Raw genomic sequence first — 27,412 nt, forward strand, 5'->3', positions numbered from 1 at the left:
TGGTTTCCTTCCTACACCTGTGCCACCTGGACCACACCTTTGTTCATGGCAGCCCCACCCTGAGCTCAGGCTGCCCTTTGGGAGACCTCCTCTTTCTCTCACATCCCACTTCTTTTTTTTTTTTTTTTTAAAGATTTTTATTTCATCTGACAGAGATCACAAGTAAGCAGAGAGGCAGACAGAGAGGGAGAGAGGAGGAAACAGGCTCCCTGCTGAGCAGAGAGCCTGACGCAGGCTCCATCCCAGGACCCTGGGATCACGACCCGAGCCTAAGGCAGAGGCCCTAAACCACTGAGCCACCCAGGCACCCCTCACATCCCACTTCTGATTGGTCGGGAAATCCTATTGGTTCTACCTTGAGAACATGTCCAGAACTCAGTGCCTATAGCCACCCCCTCGTCTCAGCCACCATCTCTTGCCGGTATTATTATTATTATTTTTTATTATTTTTTTTCTTGCTGGTATTATTGCCAGGGCCTGCAAATCAGCCCCCCCCTCCCCTGCGCCAACCCTAGGCTGCTCTCAGCCTGCCTGTGGTGTAGGAATTACGTGATACCGTTTAGTGTGTAGGTCCCGTTATGTCATTCCTCAGCTCAGAACCCTCAAGTGGAGACAGAAGCCAAGGTCCATGGGATGACCTACAAAGCGTTATGGGACCAGGTTTTCTGTTTTTCTCTGTCATCATCCTTTACTCTCCTTTTCCCTCACACTGACTCCTTGATGTCACTCATAGTGCATGTGTTCATGCTTTGCTTCCGGATTTCTCCCTCTGGGTTGCTCCTCTGTGAGACTCAGCCCAGCTGTCTGCCCTGCTCTCTCAAACACTGCCTTCGCAGCTGCGTCTGCCTTGACCACTGTCCACCCCTCCACTCTGTTCTCTTCCTCTGCTCCTTCTTAAAAATGATACATACCATTTTGAAGTGTACTATAAAATATACTCTGATGTATTGTCTATATACTATACCATAAGCTTCAGAAAAGCTAGGGTTTCTGTTTCTTGTTCAATTACATGTCTTCAGCACATAGTATCATCATGCCCAGCAGATGGCCAGATACTGTTTAATAAATAAGCAGTATTTACAAAAACACTTCTGCCCTCCAGTCCTAGTCAAATATAATGACTGGGTTTAGTCTCCTAGTTAAATTGTGATATGCACAGAGCACAGCAGAGGATACAAGAGAAAAGGTTTAGCTGGGAGATCAGATAAACCCATGAAACTCTGAGCAAAAAGTACCGAGATAGAATTGTTAGATCATAGAAGAAATAAAAGATCTAGGGGAGGTCGTTGGGAGCATGGCAGGAGGGAGGGCCTGGGAATTTGATACTGGACTCAGTACTTGTCTAAGTATTTTGCCTACTGGACTCCATTTGATCTTAGAACAGGTATTGTGAGACAGGCAGGTAGTCAAGGTCATAGAACTAGTAGGTGTTTGAGCCAAGATTCAAACCCTAGTGTCACATGTTAACAGTGTTAGAATATTTTGGGAGGGATTCATGGAGGTAAAAGGTTTGGCTTGGGCCATCTTCGTAGAGCCTGGGTGTCTATGGCTCCATTGGGCAGCCAGTCTGGCTCCAAGTGAGATTTGTGTGTTGAAGTGATTGGTGGGTTACATGTAGCATGAACAATACTGTGGAAGGTTCTGGATGCCCATTGTGAAACTAGTACTTCATCTGATAGGCACCAGGAGTTGAGGTTTGTTCTTGACGAGAGGAGTAAAACGATGGAAATAATTTTGACTATTGAACCTGGCAGCAATATCCAAGATGGGTTAGAAGTGGGAAGGACATTATGCTGCTCTCCCTCTGCCTTCCTCTCTGCCTACTTGTGCTCTCTTCCATCTTTCTGTCAAATAAATAAATAAAATTGGGGGAGGCACATTTTGCTTTAAAATAAGGAATTCCAGGGTGCCTGGGTGGCTCAGTTGGTTAAGCCTCTGCCTTAACCAACTGGTTCTGGGATCAAGCCCCACATCCAATTTCCTGCTAAGCCCTGCAAGCCTTTCGAGCAGGAAGCCCACTTCTCCTTCTCCCTCTGCCTTCCCCTCTGCCTACTTGTGCTCTCTTCCATCTTTCTGTCAAATAAATAAATAAAGTCTTTAAAAATAATAAAATAGGGGCACCTGGGTGGCTCAGTGGGTTAAAGTCTTTGCCTTCGGCTCAGGTCATGGTCCCAGGGTCATGGGATCTAGCCCCACATTGAGCTCTCTGCTCAGCAGGGAGCCTGCTTCCTCCTCTCTCTGTCTCTCTGCCTACTTGTGATCTCTGTCTGTCAAATAAATAAATAAAATATTTTAAAAAATAATAAAGTAAGGAATTCCAAGTATCAACATGGGGGAAATTCACCTCTATTAGCTGATCTGATCTTCCATGCAGTTCTGCAAAGTAGAAACTACCATCCCATTTTGTACTGGTAAGTAAACTGAGACCTTGAGGCAAACAACTTTAAAAGTGTAGAGTGAAGGTGTGCTAGTGATTTTCCTTTTGTGGCTGGATTTGTTTTTCAGATTTAAAAAATTTAAAACACGGGGCACCTGGGTGGCTCAGTGGGTTAAAACCTCTGCCTTCAGCTCGGGTTGTGATCTCAGGGTCCTGGGATCGAGCCCTGCATCGGGCTCTCTGCTCCGCGGGGAGCCTGCTTCCTCCTCTCTCTCTGTCTGCCTCTCTGCCTACTTGTGATCTCTGTCAAAAAAAAAAAAAAGAATCTTAGAAAATTTGAAACATAAAACTTGAACTGTTAAATATAAGTTCAAATTAAATACAACTTAAAATTTAAAAACTTAAACATTTAAAAAATGATGTGTCTCATTTATACATTTTATTATATGTCAAAGTAGTATTTTTAAAAACTTGAATACCTTTGGGGCACCTGGGTGGCTCAGTGGGTTAAAGCCTCTGCCTTCGGCTCAGGTCATGATCTCAGGGTCCTGGGATCGAGCCCCACATCAGGCTCTCCGCTCAGCAGGGAGCCTGCTTCTCCTCTCCCTCTACCTGCCTCTCTGCCTACTTGTGATCTCTGTCTGTCAAATAAATAAATAAAATCTTTAAAAACAAAACAAAACAAAACAATAAAAACTTGAAGACCTTTTATTTTTAATCACTCCTTGCAGTTCCACATTGTAACCAATATGAACAGTTCTCTATAGTCTGCATTTTTCTCAGTCATCATATAAAACATATAATTTTCATTATTAAAATGAAACCACACAGTAGATGTGATTTGGTTAAATGCCTTTTTAAGATCTCCTGTACTTTGATGAATCTAGATGTAGAATTGTTGGGACTTCATATATTTCCAGAATCTGAGGATTTTATCAACTGATGGAAATCTCCAACAGCTTCTTTAAGTACTGTTTATCCTCTGTTAATTTTTTCTCAGTGTGAACTCCTATAAAATGTATGCTGGACTTTATCATTCCAGATTTCATGTTTCTTAACATCTTTCATATTTTTCACCTTTGCTGACTGTGCTGTATTCTGGGTAATTTCATTCATTCATTCTTTCTTTTTTTTTTCTTTTAGATTTTATTTATTTACTTAACAGAGAGAGAGAGACACTGAGAGAGGGAACACAAGCCAGGGGAGAGGGAGAGAGAGAAGCAGGCTTCTGGCCAAGCAGGGAGCCCGAGGTGGGGCTTGATCCCAGGACCCTGGAATCATGACCTGAGCTGAAGGCAGATGCTCAATGACTGAGCCACCCAGGCACCCCTTATTCTGGGTAATTTCTTAAGATAAAAATTCCATTCCAGTTCACTGATTATTTCCTGACTTTCCTTTCTTTGCTACTTAACTGTCCAGTGCATTTTTAAACACTCGACCTATTACTTTCTGAAGTTCTATCTGGTTCTTAGTCGAGTCAGCAAAGAATAAATCATACTGTCTTCGTAAGTTAGTTTTCAGCATCTTTAAGCATACTTGCATTGTAGAATGTTTGATTAGTCTGTTACTTGAACATCTGAGGGTCTAATTTTGCTGTTTTGTTGTCTTTCTCACGATCAGTAGCTTTGTCAAGTGTCTCAAGATTTTGTGTTGTGAGCCTATGACCAATGACACTTCAACTGTGGGGGTCCTGTAGTTCAGAGTTAACCCCAAATGAATGCATACCATGAACAGGACTATCTTCAATGTAAACTTTGTTGTTGAAGATTTCCAAAGAACATCTTTTGCCCTCCTTAACAAAAGCTTAGACTGAAACAGAAAAGTTCCTTCTTTTTTCCTTTTGCTACTGGTTGTAATTTTCTGTTTGACTAAAGATGAAGGCCCTTGCTATACTGTCTGATGCAGGAGTTTCAGGTCCAATACTGAACCACACGTGGATCTGTAAGTCGTCTCTTGCTCTTAATGGCTTTTTAAAAAAAATTATTTATTTGACAGACAGAGATCACAAGTAGGCAGAGAGGCAGGAAGAGAGAGAGAGAGGGAAGCAGGCTCCCCACTGAGCTGGGAGCCCAATATAGGGTTTGATCCCAGGACCCTGAGATCATGACCTGAGCCGAAGGCAGAGGCTCTAACCCACTGAGCCACCCAGGTGCCCCACTCTTAATGGAGTCATCTTAAGAGTCATCTTGGCTGAGCCCAGCAAACCTTTCCAGGGCAAAAAGTCTCAGTGGGTCATCATAATGGTTTTTTGATGGGTCCTAATTAAAGGACTTGTGGAATGCTTCCTTACTGAGAGTTCAGCTACACATTTGAAGTAATTGTTGAAATTAGTCTAGCTAATATTTTAAGCAATAGGGACATCAGTTTATTTAATCCATCATACAGATAGAGAGGAAGTCTAGATTTAAAAACATTTAACAAGTCTTTGTCAACTTGCAAGAACAAGCTTACCCTGCTCGTTCCTGTCAGGATTATTACCTTTCCCATGTTCTCTGCTAGCACCTGATACTTATCTTTACTTTAATGTCACATGGTAACATTACATGGTATGACATGATACTAGCTGTTTAATCGTGTACTTTCTCCAGTAAACTAGAAGTTCCCTAGGGCAAGGACTCTGGCTTATTCATATTAGAATACTAGTACTGACCACATGGCAGAAGTTGGGGTGGGGGATGTAGAAATAGGAGCATTTGAACACATCAGTAAAGAGGGGAACTCCCTTAGCTATCTGAATTAATGGGACACAGATCACAGGAAGAGAGGTGGATGAGAAAATATGCACAGGGCCAGAAAGAAAACATTCTAAAGGCCTCATCTATGGCTAGTTGATTTCAAAATAGGGAATGATATTGTCTGTTCAGAGTAACATCCTATAGATGGAGACAAGTGGAGAGAACTACCATGGTTCTTCAACAACTGATAAGGCAGTGGAATCAGGAGAACATACCAGGGTGTGAGCTTATGACCTATGGGGACAATAAGTGTAGTTTGGAATTGGTGCTCTATACTCTATAGTTATACTGCCAATTCTAACTACTTGACTGGGTGCATGTCATACCTGGGTTTTTTTTTTTTTTTTTTTGTATGTATCTGTGATATACTAAATGCTCTGTGAATTCAGCCAAAATGAAGATTTCCCCATAAATGTAACCTAAATTTATAGGCCACATACCTAGACAAGCCTGTGATACATACAGGCATGTGTGTAATACAGGCTGGAAACTGCATATTTCCTCTAATTTGGCTAATATACCTACTTGCCCCAAGCTGTGTGTCCCACTTTCCTTCCATAATCCCATCAGTTAGTTAGTGTTCTGGAGCAAGGTATGGCCTACTGGTAGGGAAGATCGAGACTTCATACTCATGTCTATTATCCTATGAGCCTGGATTATATTACTCAGTTAGTGACTTTATACCTCCAGGAGAATTTGAACACAGAGAACTAGCAGATGAGAGCTAAGTCTCTTACACATATGTGTGTGCATATGGGTGTATGTTGGAGTCGAGATGAACTAAATGTAGCCTTATTGATGAGAAGTCCTAATGTGGGAAGTACCAGTTAAGCGCTGACCATATATTTGGCATTGTCTTTCTCTTTTTGGACTGCTGTAACAAAATACCCAGACAGAGTGGCTTATAAACTTGTAAAGAAAAATTTATTTTTTATAGCCTGGAGGCTTGAAGTTCAAGTTGAGGGTGGTAGCAGGGGCTGCGGGAGGGTCCTCTTCTGGGTCAGAGGCTTCTCACTGCATGTTCTCATGGCAGAAGGGGCTAGGGAGTTGTCTGGATTTTTTTTTTTTTCTTCATAAGGTACCAGTACCATTTATGAGGGCTCCACCCTCCTAACCTAAGCACCTCCCAAAGCCCCCACCTACTCATACCATTACCCGGGTGGTTAGGGTTTCAACATAAATTTTAGGGGGCTAGACCGCAGCAGGTATGTACACAGAGCCTTATTCTTTGGTTTCTCCTGGTGAAAATGTTTTTTAATTTTTTTAAAAAAGATTTTATTTATTTATTTGACAGAGAGAGAGATCACAAGTAAGCAGAGAAGCAGGCAGAGAGAGAGGGGAGGAAGCTGGCTCCAGGCAGAGCAGAGAGCCCAATGCGGGGCTTGATCCCAGGACCCTGGGACCATGACCTGAGCCGAAGGCAGAGGCTTTAACCCACTGAGCCACCCAGGCGCCCCGTTTTTAAATTTTTGTTTGTTTGTTTGTTTCTCTTGGGGAGAAAAAGTAAAACCTTTTACCCCAACAGAATCTGTATGGAATTAGATATTAAGACTTTTTTTTCCAAGGTTACCTGGGTGGCTCAGTCAGTTAAGCATCTGTGTTATGGCTCTGGTCATGATCCCATGGTTCTGGGTTCGAGCCCCACATCAGGCTCCTTGCTCAGCAGGGAGCCTGTTTCTCCCTCTGCCTGCTGCTCCTCCTGTTTGTGCTTACTCTCTCTTTCTGACAAAAAATATGAAATCTTAAAAAAGACTTTTTTTCCACAGTAATTTTAAAGTACTGTGGGCCTGACATTTCTATTGAAAAAGAATGTTAATATGTAATACAAAATATGAGTTGGGTAACTTCTTTTTTTTTTTTTAAGATTTTATTTATTTATTTGACAGAGAGAAATCACAAGTAGGCAGAGAGGCAGGCAGAGAGAGAGGAGGAAGCAGGCTCCCTGCTGAGCAGAAAGCCCGATGTGGGGCTTGAACCCAGGACCTGGGATCATGACCTGAGCCGAAGGCAGTGGCTTAACCCACTGAGCCACCCAGGCGCCCCGAGTTGGGTAACTTCTAATTCAAACAAATATCTAGGAATTTTAATGGTAGACATAGAAAAAAATTGGTTAATTCCTGGGCAATTACAGCAGGGATAGTATGAGGTAGTTTATGGTTTTCTAGAATGAAGGAACTGTCCTGTGAGGAATGCCCTTCCTGGAGGAGACGTTTTGAAGCTGGCTAGCTTCTTTGAGGAAAAGGCACACCCAGGCCATTAGAACCAAAATTAAAAATCTGTCCAAATCGCCAAGAAGGATATGGGACAATTCTTTTTTTTTTTTTTTTTTAAGATTTTATTTATTTATTTGACAGACAGAGATCACAAGTAGGCAGAGAGGCAGGCAGAGAGAGAGGAGAGAGGAGGAAGCAGGCTCCCTGCTGAGCAGAGAGCCCCATGCGGGGCTTGATCCCAGGACCCTGGGACCACGACCTGAGCTGAAGGCAGAGGCTTTAATCCGCTGAGCCACTCAGGCGCCCCGATATGGGACAATTCTTGAGTTACGAAGGGCTGTCCTTGTTCTAGGACATTGAACATCCCCACCCACTTGGCAACCAGTGCCAGCCTCTGTTCTCCCTGGCACTTCTGATACTCTGGTTTCTTTTTCCCATCCTTGCAAGCACCCACAGGTCCCAACTGAAAAGAAAGAAAAAACAAAACTCCACAAAACCCCAGACCTAAAATGTAAGCCTTCTTTAGGAGTCTCTGTTTCACTGGAAGTGCCAGCCATTAACTTTGTAACTTCCAAAGACAATGGCCTCTTCTGAGTCCCCATTCTCCTTGACTTCACTACAGTCCTTTGTAAGCTGCAGCATTATGTATTATTTCACTGCATTATTAAGCTTTTCAATGTGGCTGAACTGTTTGTGTGTTTGAACTTGTCTCTATACATTTTTAGATGGAAGGACCTTACACTTCTGCATGCCCATATTAATGTTCAGGATAATGTTTTAAATAAACACTTAAATTGTTGAAGGTTTTTTCTTTTTCTTTCTTTCTTTCTTTCTTTTTTTTTTTTTTTTGGTAAGTCATTGCAGTGTTTTAATATTTATGCTATAAGAACTTTTTTTAAAAAATATTTTATTTATTTATTTGGCAGACAGAGATCACAAGTAGGCAGAGAGGCAGGCAGAGAGAGAGAGGAGGAATCAGGCTCCCTGCTGAGGAGAGAGCCCGACTCGGGGCTTGATCCCAGGACCCTGGGATCATGACCTGAGCCGAGGGCAGAGGCTTTAATCCACTGAGCCACCCAGGCGCCCCAAGAACTTTGTTTTAATCTTGAATCCCAAATGGTAAATTGCACAAGTCCTTTTTTGGTATGTGATAAAAATTTGTGACTACTACTAGCTTATGTAGGTAGCATTTGTTCAAAGCACAGGAGTATACCTGGATTTGAATCAGAATAACAACAATTTTTGGATCGCCTGGATGGCTCAGTTGCTTAAGTATCTGACTCTTGATTTCATGATTTAGGGTCCTAGAATCAAGGCCCGTGACAGCAGTGGTGTGAATGCAGAATCCCTCCTCCATCTATTGGCACAGTGGCTTCTTGAAAACACAATTCAGATCACATCCTTCTTGTACTTAAAGCCACTCAGTGGCTTGATGTTCACATTCCTTAGTAAGGTGTATCCTTGGGACACTGAATAGGTTTCCATCCTTCTGTTCCACCATCACCCCATAGACTTTCAGTGGCCCTGGAGGTGTTTGTTCCTCCCCAAACAACCCTTTTATACTTAATGCGGTGATGCCTGTTATTTCTAGTGCTTGAAATGTCCTCCCATTTCATCTTGGACCTGGTGAATGTCTGTTGTCTAGGTCTGTGAGTTTCCACGGAGATCTGTGTTGCCATCTGGGGTGGGGTGATTCTTTATCCAGGGTTAACCTGGCATTATAGGACATGGAACATCTCCAGTTCCCAGGTGCTCAGTGCCAGTAGTGGTTCCATTTTCTCTCCTGTTTTTTCTCCATCCCACCAACCCTGTCGTTTGAGAACCTGAAAAACTGCCCCTTTTCCAAATGCCTTTGGGATAGGAGTGCCCTTAGCTGAAAAATGATTTAAAGGCTCAGCTTGGGCTCCATCTCCTTGGGGAGCTGTGCCGATACCTCAGCTACTGACAGATGGGAGTATTTCCACCTCCCTGTACTCCTAGAACCCTACCCATATTTTGTGGTCTTATTTTCCTCTCTCACTGGGCAGCCCGTTCCTCTGAGAGGAATCATTTCTGTATTCTGATCCCGTGGAGTTTTATATGACTCCTGGTATTGTCTTTTCCTTAGGTTATTTATTGACTTCACATCAGTGAGCCCTTTCTTGTCAAATAGATTGATAGGTACCTGAAGGGAGATGCATGGTTTTCTTTACCCGGTAAGAAGCAGATAGGAAGTTCTGAGTAAATGGGCTGAACTAAATTAAACATTTAGAGACTAGTCCTATTTCTTTTTCTTTTTCTTCCCTCCCTCCCTCCCTCCCTCCCTCCCTCTTTTCCTTCCTTCTCTCCTTCCTTCCTTCCTTCCTTCCTTCCAGAGAGAAAGCGCATGTGTGGAGCAGTTGGGACAGAGAGGGCAAGAGAAAATCCCAAGCAGACTTCATGCTAAGCTGGGAGCCCAGTGCTTGGTTTGATGTCACAACCCTGAATCCATGACCTGAGCTGAAATCAAGAGTTGGAGGCTCAACCAACTGTACCACTCAGGTGCCCCAAGACTAGTCCCATTTCTAAGGCTAAGCCTCCTTTCCTTTAATCTTAGGTTATAATTCTAAATGTTATATGGTCGTTCTTGAGTTTCTCCAGGTTTTACACGTCCACTAGTTTTATTGTCTACTGATTTAGCTATGCCAGTTTCAAAATGTCTTAATTTTTATTGTTGATTTAGCACATGTTAGTTACAGGTGTACATCGTGGTGATTGAACAGTTCTCTACATTATGCAGTACTTACCATGACAAGTGGTAATCATTAATATGATTACCATATACATATTAATATAATATGTATTATATTACTGTGCATTAATATAGTATCGACTGTATTATCTGAGCTACACTTTCCATCTCCATGACTTGTTCTATAGCTGGAAACATGTACCTGTTAATTCCTTTCACGTCTTTTGCTTCTCCTTCCACCCCTCTGGCAACCACCAATTTATTGTTCTTTGTGTTTGTGAGTCTTTTTTTTATTTTATTTTTTTAGATTCCATGTAAGTGAAATCATATGGTTATATATTGTATTCCTACACTACCGTAAGCTAGAGAAAAGAAAATGTGAAAAAAAAATAAGGCAGAGAAAATAAATTTAGAGCACCGACTCTATGCAGTCCAATACTCTACCACTGAGCTATACCCCCTACAGTTACTGACTCTATGTATTGAAGAAAACTCCATCTATAAATAGACCCAAGCAGTTCAAAGCCATGTTGTCCAAGGGTCAGTGTATTTCCTTGCTTTATAAAAATGAATGGAAAATTGAAGAATAGAATTGAGAAGCTGACAGAGAAGCAAGGGTCTGATAAATTGGATAAGGTCATTTGTCCAAGTGGAGAATTATCAGTACCAGTAAGGTCCTCACTAAACCTGTTCGTGTGTGCTGTTAGGCAGAAAAAGCAAAAGTAAAGCATGTTGTAGGAAAAGCTGGAGTATATTTTGTTAAATTCTGACCAAAAGGAAACATGCAGTTGGTGTTGTTAAGTCTCTGGCAAAGGACCCTTGGCCCCTGAAAGTCTGTTCTCTTTTGTCATGGATTAGGTGTGTTTTAGGAATGGATTATGTATAAAAGTGGGGGACAATGACCTTTCCTCCTTCCAAACCTATTAATCCATCCTCTCTGTCTCCTTAGTGTTTCCTGTATAATATGCATCTGTGTCTTATTTTCGTGCTAGTCCTCCACCTCCCCCACCTCCATTCCATTTTTTAACTCCGTTATCACTTCATGCTTGCCCCACACTGTCACGTTCTGTCAGGTCAGTGCTATTACTTCTTAAAACTTGTAGCTTTTCATGGATGTAGATCTAACCCAAACAAGACTGTGAATTTGTCAGTGATGGGGTGGGTAGTGTTTTATGTATTTTAATCTTTCCCAGGACAGCTACCCTGGTGCTTGGCAATGGAGTAGGTGACAGCGAACTGACTTTTGGAGCTGACCAAGGGATCTCAGAGACCTATTGCCAGAGAGGGAATTGACACCTTCATGGGTTGTATCTTGCCCAGGATGCTGAGTTCGAGAGCTTAAAGCGTTGAGAATTAAGGATACACTCAACAGATCACTAGCATAAGCGAGAGATAGGTAAGGGGTTGTCGTAATTGATTTATAAAAGGCTTTCTATACAAAAACAGCCTACAAAATACAAGTGAGTGTGACAGCTTTGGTGGGACTTTTTTTTTTTTATTACTTTATCAATTAGCCAGCATATAGTATGTCATTCCTTTTTGATGTAGTGTTCTATGACTCATTAGTTGCGTGTAACACCCAGGCTCATCATTGGTGGGACATTTTGTTAGCAGGTAGCTCACACTCTTCTTTGTACTTCCTAAATGTCCTCTCATTTAGGCTGCACCATTTCCTCTTCTTCCTCGCCGGTGCTCTCTTCTTCCACTTGAAGCCACGTAGCCCTGTGTAACTCAGGTAGATAACAGTAGACTGAAGCCATTCCGTAGATAGCACTGTGTATTTAACAGGCTTGTTTCTCAGATGCTCTCTTCTTACCCATTTCCATTGTGCCAGGACTGACGCTTTTCCTTAGACTTGGCATTATCTCCCTGTTGTTGATGTGTTCTTTCCTCCTTCTCCAGTTAGCAGACTAGCTGTGAAATGCAGTTAGAATTCTACACTCCTAGGTTTGTTTACGGAGCCATGAATCAACATTTCCAAGTGAAGGTTTCAAAGAACATGGCAGTAGAGTTGTCCCAGGAGTAACAGCTCCATCCTTTGAGTTTTCCGACCTTCGGGGTAATATTGAGCTCTGTAAAATCCCGGACTTATCTGGTACGATGCCATTCGGGATTCTTGATGCTAGGAGTTTCCTCTGGGCTGGGGTGAGGCTGAGCTGGGTGGACCTGTTTCAGCTGGGCCTGGCCCCAGTGCCTGCTGAGTCATTCTGATCAGTCTGATATTTAGAAGTCATTCGAAATATTCAAATGCTTAAAAAACTGTTTATCTAAGTGTAATAATGGCAGCTAGCCTTGGAGTGCTTGTGATAGCCACTAAGTATTTTCTGTTGTTTGTGTCAAATCTCAGTCCTCTCAGTAGTCTTCTGAGATGGGCACTCTTACCCTTACTGCTGACAGAGGAGAGACTGCTCCAGGGAGGTGAAGTCATGGGCCCGAGTCACACTGTTGGAAGAGGGCAGAGCTGGTGTTCATAGGCAGCCTTTTCTGAGATGTTACTCATACCAGGTGTTTGCTACTTTTTAGCCAAATGAATTGCTATCTTTGAGACCATATTTATGTTACAAAAGGCCCTTGTGCTGAGGCAAAGCAGAGCTTGGACTGGACCCATTAGACAGGCTGGATTCACACCCCAGTTTGGCCACTTCCAGTGGCTTGATCTTGGTGAAGTGGTGAGATTTTGCTGACTTTTTTTTTTTTTCCAGATTTTATTTATTTATGTGACTGAGAGAGACACAGCGAGAGAGGGAACACAAGCAGGGGATAGTGGGAGAGGGAGAAGCAGGCTTCCTGCTGAGCAGCAGGCAGCCTGATGCATGGCTCAAGCCCAGGACCCTGGAATCATGACCTAATCCGAAGGCAGACACTTAATGACTGAGTCACCCAGGTGCCTGATTTTTTTTTTTTTTTTTTTTTTTACTCCTGTAAAGTGGAGATGGCAACACTGGACGTCCTCTTACAGGGGGAGAGCAGGTATCAATGAGGTGCCTAAAGTGAATCTTTTTAAAAATGGGGACCAAAGTCTTACGGGAAACAGTGGTGGGAAAAAGATGGGCCTGGGATTCTACTTTCTTGAAAATGAAACCAGAATTAAAAAAATGAGTATTGTTTATAGAATGTGGTGTTTGATTTCTGTGGCTAGCACACAGCAGAGCATCGTGGTTACCAGTCCAGACTCTTGAAGCAGGAAGCTTCACTCTTTGCTCTGTCATGCCCAGGGTGACCTTGTGCAAGTGCAGCTTTCAGCCTCTAATTCTTTCTCTTAGGAGGAACATAAAGTGATGTGTGTGTGTGTGAGAGAGAGAGAGAGGAGGGGAAGAGAGGGAGAGAGTGATAGTGGATGGTGGGGGGTTGTGAGTTTTTCTGACAAAATTTATGCTGTCGCATTTGATTTTTCAAAGCACTAGAATGGGGTTTTTTGTGTTTTTTTTGGGTCTTTTTAAGATTTATTTGTTTTAGAGAGAGGAAGAGAATGGGGGGGAGGGGCAGAGGGTGAAGGAGAGAGAGAAGCTCAAGTAGATGCTGCTCTGAGTGTGGAGCCCCACGTGGGGCTTGATCGCACAACCCTGAGATCATGACCTGAGCTGCAATCAGGAGTCTGCCCCTTAATCGACTGAGCCACCCAGGCACCCCAAGGAGTTATTTCTACTAGAAATACTTAAGAAGTTTGTCTGTTTTTTCATAGGATAGGGAGGAGGATGTGCTCTTCTTCTTTAATACTGAGATTATCATTTATTTATTTATTTGACAGACAGAGATCACAAGCAGGCAGAGAAGCAGGCAGAGAGAGGGAGAAGCAGGCTCCTTGCTGAGCAGAGAGCCTGATGTGGGGCTCGATCCCAGGACCCTGAGATCATGACCTGAGCCGAAGGCAGAGGCTTTAACCCACTGAGCCACCCAGGCGCCCCAATACTGAGATTATCTTTAAGCCTTTATCTCATTATGATCCCCTTTTCACTTCTTAATGGTTTCATGATTTGAGGAGTTTCCCCAATACTCAAAAATACTATCCTCGGGTCACCTTCTTATCCAAGCAGCTGCCCTACCAGTGGTCGTGGTTGAATGGTTTTCCCAGAGAACATTACTTTTTTTTCCAAGAATTAAAAAATTCATTTGAACAGAGAGCGAGAGAGCGAGAGCATGTACCACTGATAGCCCGAGCAAGAGTAGGGGTTAAAGGCAGAAGGAAAAGCAGGCTCCCAGCTGAGCAGGGAGCCCAGTGCAGGACTTGATCCCAGGACTCTGGGATCATGACCTGAGGTGAAGACAGATGCTTAACTGACTGAGCCACCAAGGTGTCCCTATTCTATTATTATTCTATATTCATATTATGATTCTAATATTTCCAGAAGGAATGAGTATCTTTAGCTCATCATGCTTTTTTTTTTTTTTTTGGTGAAGATTTTATTTATTTATTTGACACAGAGAGAGAGAGACAGCCAGAGAGGCAACACAAGCAGGGGGAGTGGAAGTGGAGAGGGAGAAAGAGACTGCTGAGCAGGGAGCCTAATGTGGGCCTGGGTCCCAGGACCCCAGGATCATGACCTGAGCCCAAGTTGGATGCCTAACCGACTGAGCCACCCAGATGCCCCTACAATATTACTTTTTATTAAAGAAGTAATCTGGTCTTCAGATTAAGTCTGTATTCTCATCAAAAGTAGTTTCTTTAAGGGGCACCTGGGTGGCTCAGTGGGTTAAAGCCTCTGCCTTTGGCTCAGATCATGATCCCAGGGTCCTGGGATCGAGCACCGCATCAGGCTCTCTACTTAGCAGGGAGCCTGCTTCCTCCTCTCTCTCTCTCTGCCTGCCTCTCTGTCAAATAAATAAATAAAATATTTTTTTTAAAAAAGTAGTTTCTTTTAGATGTATCGTCAAGACAAAATATAAAAAGCTGAGTAAGGAAAACATCTGTGTTTTATGAGTATATGGCAAACCTGTCACACAGCTTGTAAGACTTATCAGACTATTCAGTAGTGTTCAGAGTTTTGCTCATAAAGGAATACATTTTGGTTTTATTATTCTCTATGTATTTCATTCATTTTAAAATCACATTTACTGTAGAATACACTTCTTTTGCTATTAAGTAGAAATTTCATAAAGATCTAATTTTATCAAGTTTAGTGAAAATTTTTTGATGGATTGAAATTGTGTATGGCATGATTGTAAACAGAGGTAAAAAATTGCTGATACCTTGAAGCACAGTATGAATTTAGGGAAAGAGGTCATGGTATATGCTATTGGGTATATTTTCATATTTAAATACATACTTGATGGCAGATTTTTGTGGAGAGCTATCTATTTGTTGTTCTTAGATTAGTCATTTTTATTTTGTAGTTGATGAATAATTCGTACTTAGGAATGAGAGTCTCATTTGTCATATTCTTATTAGTATTATCTTTAATTTGAAGTTTCTTTCCTAGAATCCTTAAACCATTCATCCAGTTTATGAGGTTAGTTTCATTAAGAGTTGATTATAATATATAAGCCCATTCAAGTAGGTCTACATAAACTGCCACAGGGTACGATGTGTGGAAAATGAGCTTGTTCGACGTTTGGTATTCTCTGAGGATGACTTAGGAAATATAAGTTGTGACCTGGGAGGGTGCCAATGGCAGCATGTGTATGAAGTATTAATAAAACTGAAGTTAGAGGTGCCTGGGTGGCTCAGTGGGTTAAGCCGCTGCCTTCTGCTCAGGTCGTGATCTCAGGGGCCTGGGATCGAGTACTGCATTGGGCTCTCTGCTCAGCAGGGAGCCTGCTTCCCTCTCTCTCTCTCTGCCTGCTTCTCTGTCTACTTGTGATCTCTCTCTGTCAAATAAAATCTTAAAAAAAACAAATACTGAAGTTAAAGGTTTTTATTAAAAGAAAAAAAAAAAGAACTTTGAGTATTTTCCTTCTTGCCTAGGGTCTACTTGGGGTATTACCGTACTAAATGTCACAGTTCAGGTTGCTATATGCCTGCGGCCCTACCAGATGTCCCCGAGGCACTATTGCTAGAGTTTCACCTGGGACCCAGAGGCAGAACTTGGGTGGTGGTTGGGTCTCCCTGTCTGACCCTTGCAGAATTCTCACGCAGCCTACTCTTCCCTTTTTTGGTCTTCCTTGTTAAGCTGAGGTTTTTGAGGGCTGGACCACTTCCTGATCATCTTTGTGTAATGGTTGGCCCCCTGTACGTGTTCAGTGAACTCCTTTTGGAATGGTGTTAGCTTTTTTTTTTTCTTTTCTTTTTTTAAAATAAATTTTAAAATTAAGCTTCAAGGTTGTTTCTGGGTGTGGGTTTTAAAGGGTACGCGTAGGGCGCCTGGGTGGCTCAGTGGGTTAAGCCGCTGCCTTCGGCTCAGGTCATGATCTCAGAGTCCTGGGATCGAGGCCCACATCGGGCTCTCTGCTCAGCAGGGAGCCTGCTTCCCTCTCTCTCTCTCTCTCTGCCTGCCTCTCTGCCTGCTTGTGATCTCTCTGTCAAATAAATAAATAAAATCTTTAAAAACAAAAAAAAAACAAAAAAAAAACAAAAAAAAATAAAGGGTACGCGTATCCAGAGGCAGATAAGATGCATGCAACTGGTGGAGAGGTTGGTAACAGTGGAGTGCATACCTGACGTGTGACCATGAGACGGAAGTCTTTGGTCTTCTGGATGAGAGGCAAAGAACTGTCTTGTCACTGAGGTCTCCTGCCTCATTCAGACCAAGGTAGATTCTAACCTTTAGGAGTTAATGAAGGTAAAACTTTGGACATGTTTATGTTGACTTTCTTGGCTTTTTGAAATTTCTCTTTTGAGAGCTCTCAGGATAATATCTGGGGTTGATAGGTTTTCCTTATGTGTGGACATTAATGTGAAAGAAGAAAGGGAGAGGGTATTTTATATAGCTAGAATCTCTTTTCTGTTGTTCATGACTTTGTGTCTGCAGTTTTCCTACCCATGGTCCTTCCTCCCCAGGTGTTGATCACTGCCGGGCAGGACATAGGGGTGCTGGTTGGTTATAGTGCCTCCTGGAATAACAGTTCTCATTCATTATCTTCTTTGCAGATGCAGAAGCCATGGAGTTGAGCTGCGACGAAGTACCTCTTTATGTAAGTCCCTACGCACTGGACTTCAGCTCTCAGTGGCCCTTTCTGACACTCAAAAACTACCTGACCGAAGTGGAGAACGATGTTTGACTCACTGTTGAGTTGAGGCTTTAAAAACGACAGAGCCTTACTGTCTCATTCCGGTATTCACACAGACCCTTTTAAAATGGATTGGCTCTTGGTTCTAATGTCTGGGGTTTCGTGAAAGTTCCCTGAGGAGTTTTATTTAAACGGTTTAACTTCTAGACTCAGAAATACTCATCTCATTTGTGTGAATGATTTTTGAACATTGTATTTTAAGATACCATAATGATATTCAAGAATATCTTCTCTGTGTGTCTTTTTTTGGGTAAAGTCTAATGACAGCTGTATTAGCTAAAATGAAAAGGAATTCAAAGGGCCAAGTGCTGGGGCATCCATAGAATAGGTGTGGGTTGGGCTGACAAATGCCCAGGGAGATGCTTGGTCAAGGGTGCCTTCTGCATTGAGGCAGGAAGGATTCTTTTCTATTCTTGAGAGCAATTCCTGGGTGTAACAGGGAAGTGAAGTTACTCTCTTCACAGAGGAAATGGCATATGGTTTCATTTTCCCTTGGCCAAACCTTTTTCCTTAGAATCTGACTGAGTTGGTGGGGAGTGGGTATGGGTGGGTGTGTGGGAACTGTGGTTTCAGGTGAACTTTGAATCTTCAATGCATGGAGTTGAGTGCATCTAGGCTAAAAAATATGAGTTCAATTGAGGTTAGTCTTTAATAGAATGAAGTATGGAGGAACTAGAACATACTTAATCAGAATCTTCAATTAAAATCTACTTATTCATTTCCCCTTAGCACACTTCACTGTATAGGTAGCCCAACCTCCCTCCTTCTCCCTGTACTGATCCCCCCACCTTTTACATCCCCCACTCTATTCTCTGGAGGAAAAAGTAAATGATAAAATGAACGGGTATCAGAATAATGAATGACTTGCCTCCTGGGTTCCCCAGTGGTATGTAGTACTCTTTCTAGTTTGCGATGTGCAAGTCACAAACTGTAGGCAGGTTGGACCCTGCTCAGCCATAATGATGAAGAATGGTTCAAGGCTAAACTGTAAATAGCTAGTAAGTCTCCCTGGCTTTTTATTTATTATTATTATTATTATTTGTATCTTCCTCCTTCTCACCTCTACTTATTCTGTCCTGCTCTCCTACTTCAAATCCCACAAACCTAATCAAGATAATAAATCTTGTAATTGATCAGCATCCTACGGTATAGCTGTTTTGATTCCTACCTATTTGACTATGATCAGACTAGAGAGTCAGTACACAGAGCCCAAGGAAAGAAAGGACTTAAAAAACAAAAGCAAAGAGAACCTGCTTCCTCCTCTCTCTCTGCCTGCCTCTCTGCCTGCTTGTGATCTCTCTCTGTCAAATAAATAAATTAAAAAAAAATCTTAAAAAAAAAAACAAAAAAAACAAAAGCAAAGATAGTTTTCAAATTATCAAACAGTATGTACTGACTAAAATAAAATGAAATATATGAAAGGTGCTAAGAAGACATTACTCAGAATCTTATCCCCTGTAGATGTTATATTAAAATAATTCTTTGTTGATTCTAAGGTGCAGTTTTTCCCTCCCTCATTTTAATTTCCTTCCCTCAAATTAACATCTTATTTAATTGAGATGTTCTTTTTTTTTAAAGATTTTATTTATTTATTTGACAGACAGAGATCGCAAGCAGGCAGAGAGGCAGGCAGAGAGAGAGGAAGAAGTAAGCTTCCTGCTGAGCATAGAGCCCAATATGGGGCTCGATCCCAGGACCCTGAGATTATGACCCGAGCTGAAGGCAGAGGATTTAACCCACTGAGCCACCCAGGCGCCCCTGGAATTGAGATATTCTTATATCTGCTGTGCATTCTGGCAGATATCATGTTGTAGTTACTCTCTGTGCATGTGTGTCCTGGGTTTTAACGGTTGTATGGGTTCACTTAAGATTACTTGTAACAAAAGTACTTGTGATTGTTGTTGATACATGAATTAAATGCTTTCAAGATGTTTCTGCCAGGATTTGGTATTAAAAAGTTGAGCTGTGGGCGCCTGGGTGGCTCAGTGGGTTAAGCCGCTGCCTTCGGCTCAGGTCATGATCCCAGGTCCTGGGTTCGAGCCCCGCGTCCGGCTTTCTGCTCAGCAGGGAGCCTGCTTCCTCCTCTCTCTCTGCCTGCCTCTCTGCCTACTTGTGATTTCTCTCTGTCAAATAAATAAATAAAATCTTTAAAAAAAAAAAAAAAAAAAAAAAAAAAGTTGAGCTGTTGTGTACATACAGTGACACGGAACACATGGAAACAGTATCATGAAACATGATAAAATCTGTCTAAATTTAGAAATTGTTGCAATGAGTATGAAATAAAAATTGTATTATGATAGGTAATTTTTTTAGTGGAATATAAAATGAAAGTTATAACTGATGATCTTAGATGAAATATGTACATTTATGTTCAATATGACTCTTAATATATATATAGATATAGATATAGATATACACACATACATATGTATGTTGTAACCTGATCTTTCCCCCCACTTAAACTTTAATGTCAGTATGATAAACTGATCTCAGCCAATTTGAGTTCTTGGGCACATGCAGTAAGAGGTCAGAGGGGATACATTATAATGAAAATAAGACTTAAACCAATTTTTACCAAATTAGGAACACATAAATAGAGCACACGTAAGAACTATAGGAAAACTTGTTTCTGTATTCTGGGGTGGGCCTTCTCTCTGCTCTTCTGTGTTCAGAAGTTTGAGAAATATTAACTCCTAGCTTCTAGTTTATAAAATCTGGTTTGTAAATATTTAATTTTTAAAATTCATATTTATGTTTCTATATTATAAAAATTGGAAATATCAAGAAACATTAAAATCCCATGTTTAATCCCATCATCAGTATGAGCACTGTTGATATTTTGTGTTTCTTCAGAGCTATATTTATATTTGTGCTGAATTTTATTGACATTAAGGTTATTATTAAGGCATTTATTTAGATGATTCTTTTTACTGCCATATATATATATATATATATATATATATATATATATATATATATTTAAGTTTTTATCTTTTTTTTTAAACGATTTATTTATTTATTTATTTATTTGACAGACAGAGATCACAAGTAGGCAGAGAGACAGGAAGACAGAGAGGAGGAAGCAGGCTCCCTGCTGATCAGAGAGCCGGATGCCGGGCTTGATCCCAGGACCCCGGAATCATGACCTGAGCCAAAGACAGAGGCCTCAACCCACTGAGCCACCTAGGCACCCCTTAAGTTTTTTATCTTTTTAAGTAATCTCTACACCCACCATGGGGCTCAAACTCATGGTCCTGAGATAAGAATTACAGGCTCTACTGACTGAGCTGGCCAGTTGCCCCTTGACTGCAGTATATCAGATCTCATTTTTTGGGTACTTTTATGTACTAGCAATCCTATTTATTATGATTTGTTCTCTTAGAAAAAGAAACTAACTCTGGCAAGTGTATAACGAAGGTAAACCACCCCCCCAATAGAAATTTTAAAGGGCCTATAACATATGGAGATACCTTTAAATTACAAAATAATAATTATGTCTAACAAAAAGTCTTATTAAGATGTGCTTTATTTATTTTTTTTTAAAGATTTTATTTATTTATTTGACAGAGAGCTCACAAGGAGGCAGAGAGGCAGGCAGAGAGAGGAATGGAAGCAGGCTCCTTGCTGAGTAGAGAGCCTGATGTGGGGCTCGATCCCAGGACCCTGAGATCATGACCTGAGCTGAAGGCAGAGGCTTAACCCACTGAGCCACCCAGGCGCCCCAAGATGTGCTTTAAAATGTTAATTGCAAGATTTATTTTATGGAGGATTAGATCACATAAATAGAGTGATAATTATGGAGGAAAAATTTGATAGAGATGATTCTCAACTTTGACCCACCCTCCACAAAAAGGCACTTTGTTCTGGTCATTTTGTTTTTGTTCCTTTGATTATAAACTGTTTTGATGTAAGAATTAATTTTTAAAAATCAAAGGTCTTTGCTTCTTGGTCGCTAAAGAGAATCCTTATTAAAAATGGTAGGGGCTATTCGTTTACCAGGTCTGGTAGGTTTTTGTGGTCTTTAGGATATTTCTTATATGGTGTCTTGTCACCTGCAAATAGTGAATGTTTTACTTCTTCATTACCAGTTTGGATGCCTTTTATTTCTTTTTCCTGTCTGATTGCTGTGGCTAGGACTTCTAGTACTATGTTGAATAAAAGTAGTGAGAGTGGACATCCTTGTCTTGTTCCTGACCTTAGGGGAAAAACTATGAGATTTTTGCCATTGAGTATGATGTTAGCTGTGGCTTTTTCATATAAGGCCTTTATTATGTTGAGGGTTGTTCCTCTAAACCCACTTTATTGAGGGTTTTAGTCATGAGTGTTGTACTTTCAAATACCGTTAGATTTCTCTCATGTGGAATTTAAGGAATGAAACAAATGAACAAAGAAGAGACACAAAAAACCCAAATTCTTAAATACAGAGAATGAACTGATGTTTATGAGTTGGGGTGGGGGGGTGCAGGCTTGGCATTGGTGAGAGAGGAGAAGATTATGAGCACACTTAACCACGATGAGCGCTGAGTAATGCAATGAGTGGTTGAATCACTATATTGTACATCTAAAACTAATACATACAGCATTGTACATACAGCACTGTAATGGTAACTATATCAGAATTAAAGTTTTTAAAGAAGATGGTGGAGAGATACCTTTATACCTATAGAAAATCTACAGTTGTAAGTACTCTTTTTTATCTCATGCACTTTGTTTGGATCCATGAAGAAAGCTGTCACGCTTCATCTTAGAGTTTTATTTTTTTAGGTCTTTCACTATGTTTCTCTTTCCAGTTTTTCTCTTTCCACTCTTTCTTCTCATTTCAAGGACTGTTTTTTTGTCCTTTCTGTGGACTGAATTCTAGGAGCATTTTTTCTTTCTTTCTTTTTTTTTTTATTTTAAAGATTTGTTTAGAGAGAGCACACACATGTGCAAGATGGTGCAAACAGAGGAGGGCCAGAGGGTAAGGGAGAGAGAGAATCCCGAAGCAGACTCCTTGCTGAGTGTGGAACCGAGTGCCAGGCTCCATCCCAGGACCCTAAGATCGTGACCAGAGCCAAAATCAAGAGCTAACCAACTGAGCCACCCAGGCGCCCCTAATATTTTTTTTTTTTTTAAGATTTTATTTATTTATTTGACAGAGATCACAGGTAGGCAGAGAGGCAGTCAGAGAGAGGAGGAAGCAGGCTCCCCGCTGAGCAGAGAGCCCGATGTGGGGCTCAATCCCAGGACCCTGGGATCATGACCCGAGCCGAAGGCAGAGGCTTTAACCCACTGAGCCACCCAGGCGCCCCAAGGCGCCCCTAATATTTTTAATTTTCTACTTAATTTTCTGTATTCTCGAGTCTTTTTATCTTACAATTTTAGTTTCCATTACTTCATTTGTGGTTTCTATGTAGTATTTTCAAATCTTGGTCTGTTTCTTATGCCCATATAGTTTCATAATCTTGTGTATTTTATTGTGTGCACAAAGAAAGGACTTAAATTTTTTTTTGCATTTCAGGAATTTGTTTCAGAGGGTGTTAAAATTTCTGATTCTGTCTGGTGTGCTGTTGAACTTTATAATTTTTTGGCCAACATTTCTGCTTGCTCCTCTTAGGCGGGAGGCAGTCTTAGTGTTGGAGCTGCAGGGATATTCCTCAGCTCAGCCACAGACTCATTCTATTTTTAAAATGAACATTGGAGGTCCATTGAGTTGCTGTTGCAGGAAAAGAGGAACAGCGCACTGTAATAAGGTTAGAGAAGGAGCAGGGGTTGGCGACTGGTAGCCAAGAGTTTTATATCGATTTGTATACCATGGGGACCTGAGCCTTGCAAATCCAATTTTCAGCCCGGAGTAGCTTCCTGACTTTGTGCTCTAAGGAGCACTAAAGGAGCCCCTTTGGAAGACCAGGCTGTTTGCTCATGATAGAAAAAATAGTAGACATTTGCAGTTGGGTTTGAGGTCTAGGCTTCGTATTTGTTTTTAATTTTTATTGATTTTTAAGGATTTTATTTATTTTAGAGAAGAAGAAGGGGGAGAGGAAGCGGGAGACAGTTTCTGAAGCAGCCTTTCTGCTGAGAGCACAGAGCCCAACACCTGGCTGGAGCTCAGGACCCCTGAGATCATGACCTGAGCCAAAAACAAGAGTGGGACCCTTCACTGACCTCTAGGTGCCCCTAGGCTTAGTCGTTAGATTGAGTGACAATATGGTTTTGGGAGGAGGAGTGTTAAGCTAGCAGAGTAGTGGTGCTGAAGCTAATGACAAGTGTGAAAGCCTGGAAAAGCGTCATTTATAATTAATATAATCTAAGATGTTTATTCTCTATCTTGAAACTTCCTTAACTCATACCCTTGGGAGCTTGAAAGTTCTAATTGGAAGTCATAAAGTTATTTTTATTCTTTTAGTTTGTTGTTTTCAGCCCTTTGTTTCCTAGTTTGTACATAAAAAGATCGGAAATGATGCAAGTAGTGTTTAAAAAGGAGAGATTTTGCTTACTCGGTATTTGCTTGAATTATTTTAAAAAAATGTTTTATTTATTTATTTGACAGACAAAAAGAGATCACAAGTAGGCAGAGAGGCAGACAGAGAGAGAGAAAGGAGGAAGCAGGCTCCCTTCCAAGCAGAGAGCCCGATGTGGGGCTCGATCCCAGGACCCTGAGATCATGACCTGAGCTAAAGGCAGAGGCTTAACTCACCGAGCCACCCAGGTGCCCCTTTGCTTGAATTTTGAAAGGGATTTTGCCTTCACAAGCCAGAGAGTATTATGCTGTTCATTGTTTTTCAGTTACTTTTTAAATTGAGTTTTCTCAAAGTTTTTGTAAATTAATAAATATCATTAAACAAATGTATGTTATACTTGTTAATCTAGGAACTTCCTCTTTTCACATTATATTTTGATTTTTATGTATGTTGTAAGTAGCACTGATCTTCCCCAAATCAGTTCAGTGCTGTGAATAAAGCAGACGAGCTCTTCCTTGAGAAACTTTTGATGGCAAAAATTTTTTCTCAATAAAAATAGCTATATTTTAAATAAAATTATTTAACCCTTGCTCATCATAGAAAATATAAGTAGAAATATTAGACATTACTTTTTGCAAATTTGTACACGCAGTGTTCCATGAAAGGAATCCTATAGGAAATCTGTTAGGATCTTGGGCAGAGTCCATTAATTATTCGTCCCCATTTTATACCTCCTTTTCTGTCTCCCTGGTAGCTACTGTTGAAGATTGATGCGTTTGTCTCAGCAGCAAGCATTAGAATCTCCTTGGAACTTACTGGCAAAAAGGATTTTGAGACCTTTACTCCAGACCTACTGAATCAGAGATTCTGGGGCACCAGTGGGGGCCCAGCAATGTACACTTTATTTTATTTTTTTTAATTTTTTTATTTTTTTAAAAGATTTTATTTATTTATTTGACAGAGAGAGATCACAAGTAGATGGAGAGGCAGGCAGAGAGAGAGAGAGAGGGAAGCAGGCTCCCTGCTGAGCAGAGAGCCCGATGCGGGCCTCGATCCCAGGACCCTGAGATCATGACCTGAGCCGAAGGCAGCGGCTTAACCCACTGAGCCACCCAGGTGCCCACAATGTACACTTTAAAGCAACTTTCAGGTAGTTCTGTTTCACACTAAAGTTTGAGAACTAGAATTAATGGATATATTTACTGATTTTTGTGTTCTCCTACAATCCTATGCATAAACTTAGACACAAGCTTTAATGAAATAATTTTTTAAAATCTGGATCCTTGGAACTTAGGGCTCTTTATATTTTCCCCACCAAGCAGAGTAGAAAGCCCTCTAAGTCATCAGGCTCATTCTTTCTAATGAGTGGGTGTGAACCAGGTCTTTTGTCTGTGGATGGGTACTCACTTTGTTTTGGTTCTCTGACCATGAAGAGTTGTTTACTAGATCTCTTTGTCTATATGTCCTTATATATTGATATTTTTGTCTCTGTAGTATGGATTCCCAGGAGTGGAATTGCTGGATGAAGGGTGTACATATTTCAAATTTTTGTTTAAAAGATTTTATTAATTTATTTGACAGAGATCACAAGTAGGCAGAGAGAGAGAGGAGGAAGCAGGATCCCTGCTGAGCAGAGAGCCCGATGCGGGACTCGATCCCAGGACTCCGAGATCATGACCTGAGCCGAAGGCAGCGGCTTTACCCCACTGAGCCACCCAGGCGCCCCTCGTATTTCAAATTTTAATGGCTTGCTTTGCAAATGAGATATAACAGCATTTCATTAAATAACTTCCAGATATATTTCATAACTAGTTTTTTTTAGCTTTAATAACAACTAATTATGAAACTGGGCGTTCTCATTTTCATTGTGCAAAGGCGGTGTGTTCAATTCTGTATATTTTATAAGTGTTCAAAAATATCTCGATTTTCGGGGCGCCTGGGTGGCTCAGTGGGTTAAGCCGCTGCCTTCGGCTCAGGTCATGATCTCGGAGTCCTGGGATCGAGTCCCGTATCGGGCTCTCTGCTCAGCGGGGAGCCTGCTTCCTCCTGTCTCTCTGCCTGCCTCTCTGCCTGCTTGTGATCTCTCTCTGTCAAATAAATAAATAAAATCTTTAAAAAAAAAAAATCTCGATTTAAAAATTTTTTTTGCTATGGTTCCTTCATTTCTTATGTTTCTCCAATTCTGTTGAATGCAAGCCTCTGATCCCTGGAGATGTTTGTAACATCTGCAGAGGGTGTGTCTGTGAACCTTTGCGTGTGGGCCCTTGCTCTCTTCCACCCTTCAGGCATGTTCATCGTAGCAGCTGACTGAGAAGAGTATCATCATTTCTTTTCTCTGGAGGCTGCAAATGGTTTAATGGTTTGGCAGCACAGTTTTCACTTCAGTAGCTTGTGGCCAGCTGGCTCTAAGCTGCTTCCCTCTTCGTTAATATTTTAGGTTTGTTACTCTTCCAAGTTCATGGTGTCCTGCTGTGTTTGCCCCAAGAACATTGGTTGCCCCTGGGCTCGCTGATCTGATGTTTAGGCCTCTGACTCGCTCGTTAGCTAGCTAGCTGAGCAAAACCTGCCCCAGTCAGGCACTTGGATTTCTGGGGACTAACTTGGAGTAACTTCCTTGAGTCCTTGGCTGAGTGTACACTTCTTGGTCCCTGCCGTATAGGGGAAGGACCCGAGGACAGGTCCCAGGGCCTGTTTCCTAGCCGAGGGAGGCAGCTTCCTATTAAGGCCGGGACTTAGTGGCTTTATTTTTTGCTCACCTGGCAGACACCTCCTTCCTGACTCGCACAGACTCCCTCTGGCTTCTGGTTCCTGTCGAAGGAAATCCTGTCCTCCAGATGCTGCTCCTTCTCTCGTTGGGGCTCTCTGTCCCTGAGGGCTGCCTGTGACTGGCCTCTCTCCCCGATTATCTCAGTGTTAGTAAGGGACGCTGTCTTTGAGACTTTTGCCTGGTCACCCTCACTTTGAGATGAGGAAATTAAGGTTCTTAGGGGGAGTGACTCACTTGACTAATTGAACTGCACTGGTTTGATACTCAGAATTTTTAATGCTATCTATATTAGAAGCCATATAATTTTCTTGCTTTGAAAGTGGTAGAGACCACAACAAGCCTGGGGTTTTCCCACCTGCCCTGGTTAATTAAAATGACCTTCCCATTATACTGTCACCACAAGTTGATTGCTCCATCGGCCATTACCCAAGGATGCCATTTTTTTCTTCACAGCCCTGCAGTCTCTCTTAAGCTTTAATTGTGAAGAATGGTACTACACTCTGGGCTTTCCATTAAAGCATCTCCCTTTTCTCAATTTTTTTTTTTTTTTTTGTCTTGCTAGAGGATCCTGCCTGTAACTAAGTCTAGGTAAGCCCTGACCCTCTAAAACAAATATACTCAAAAAAAAATCTGGGCTCAGTAATTGTTTTTCATTTGTTCCATCAAGCTCTCCAGCTCAAGGTAATAGACATTTTATTAGCTCGGGTGTCAGGGGGCATGGATGAAGGTGTTTTTTAGCACATACCAGTACAGTTAATTCTGCCTTTGAGAATGGAATCAGGAAGGGCTTTTGCCTGAAAACAATTTCTAGATCACGTGTTGCCTTTGTGAAAATTTATTTTTAGCAGCTTGAGTCTCCTGACTTAATCCCAGCAGCATGTGCATCTCAACTAATTGCCCCTTCTTGCCTGGCTTTTTCCAACATTGTTTTGGCTGGGCTAATTGAAGTCGCCGCTCCTCGATGGCTTTTGTTTTCTGCTAACTTGATTTTTTCCTGTTCGGTCCT

The 27,412-nt window shown here is 41.5% G+C and overlaps 1 protein-coding gene across 8 annotated transcripts in view; it reads left to right on the plus strand.

Moving 5' to 3' along the window:
- Nucleotides 1–27,412, plus strand: part of ARHGEF28 (Rho guanine nucleotide exchange factor 28) — a 314,675-nt gene that overhangs the window by 46,999 nt on the left and 240,264 nt on the right. For 7 of the 8 annotated variants that reach the window (XR_007127439.1, XM_047729921.1, XM_047729911.1 and 4 more), the window contains one exon: nt 17,060–17,103. Coding sequence is in view for 7 of the 8 variants with exons in the window: in XM_047729921.1 (XP_047585877.1) it covers nt 17,060–17,103 (44 nt within the window). In the remaining variant the exon portion in view is untranslated. Of the gene's footprint in view, nt 1–2,353; nt 2,412–17,059; nt 17,104–27,412 lie in introns of those variants that run through there. The other variant, XM_047729914.1, reaches the window with a different exon arrangement.

Source organism: Lutra lutra, chromosome 5, assembly GCF_902655055.1.
Source record: "Lutra lutra chromosome 5, mLutLut1.2, whole genome shotgun sequence".
Lineage (NCBI taxonomy): Eukaryota > Metazoa > Chordata > Mammalia > Carnivora > Mustelidae > Lutra > Lutra lutra.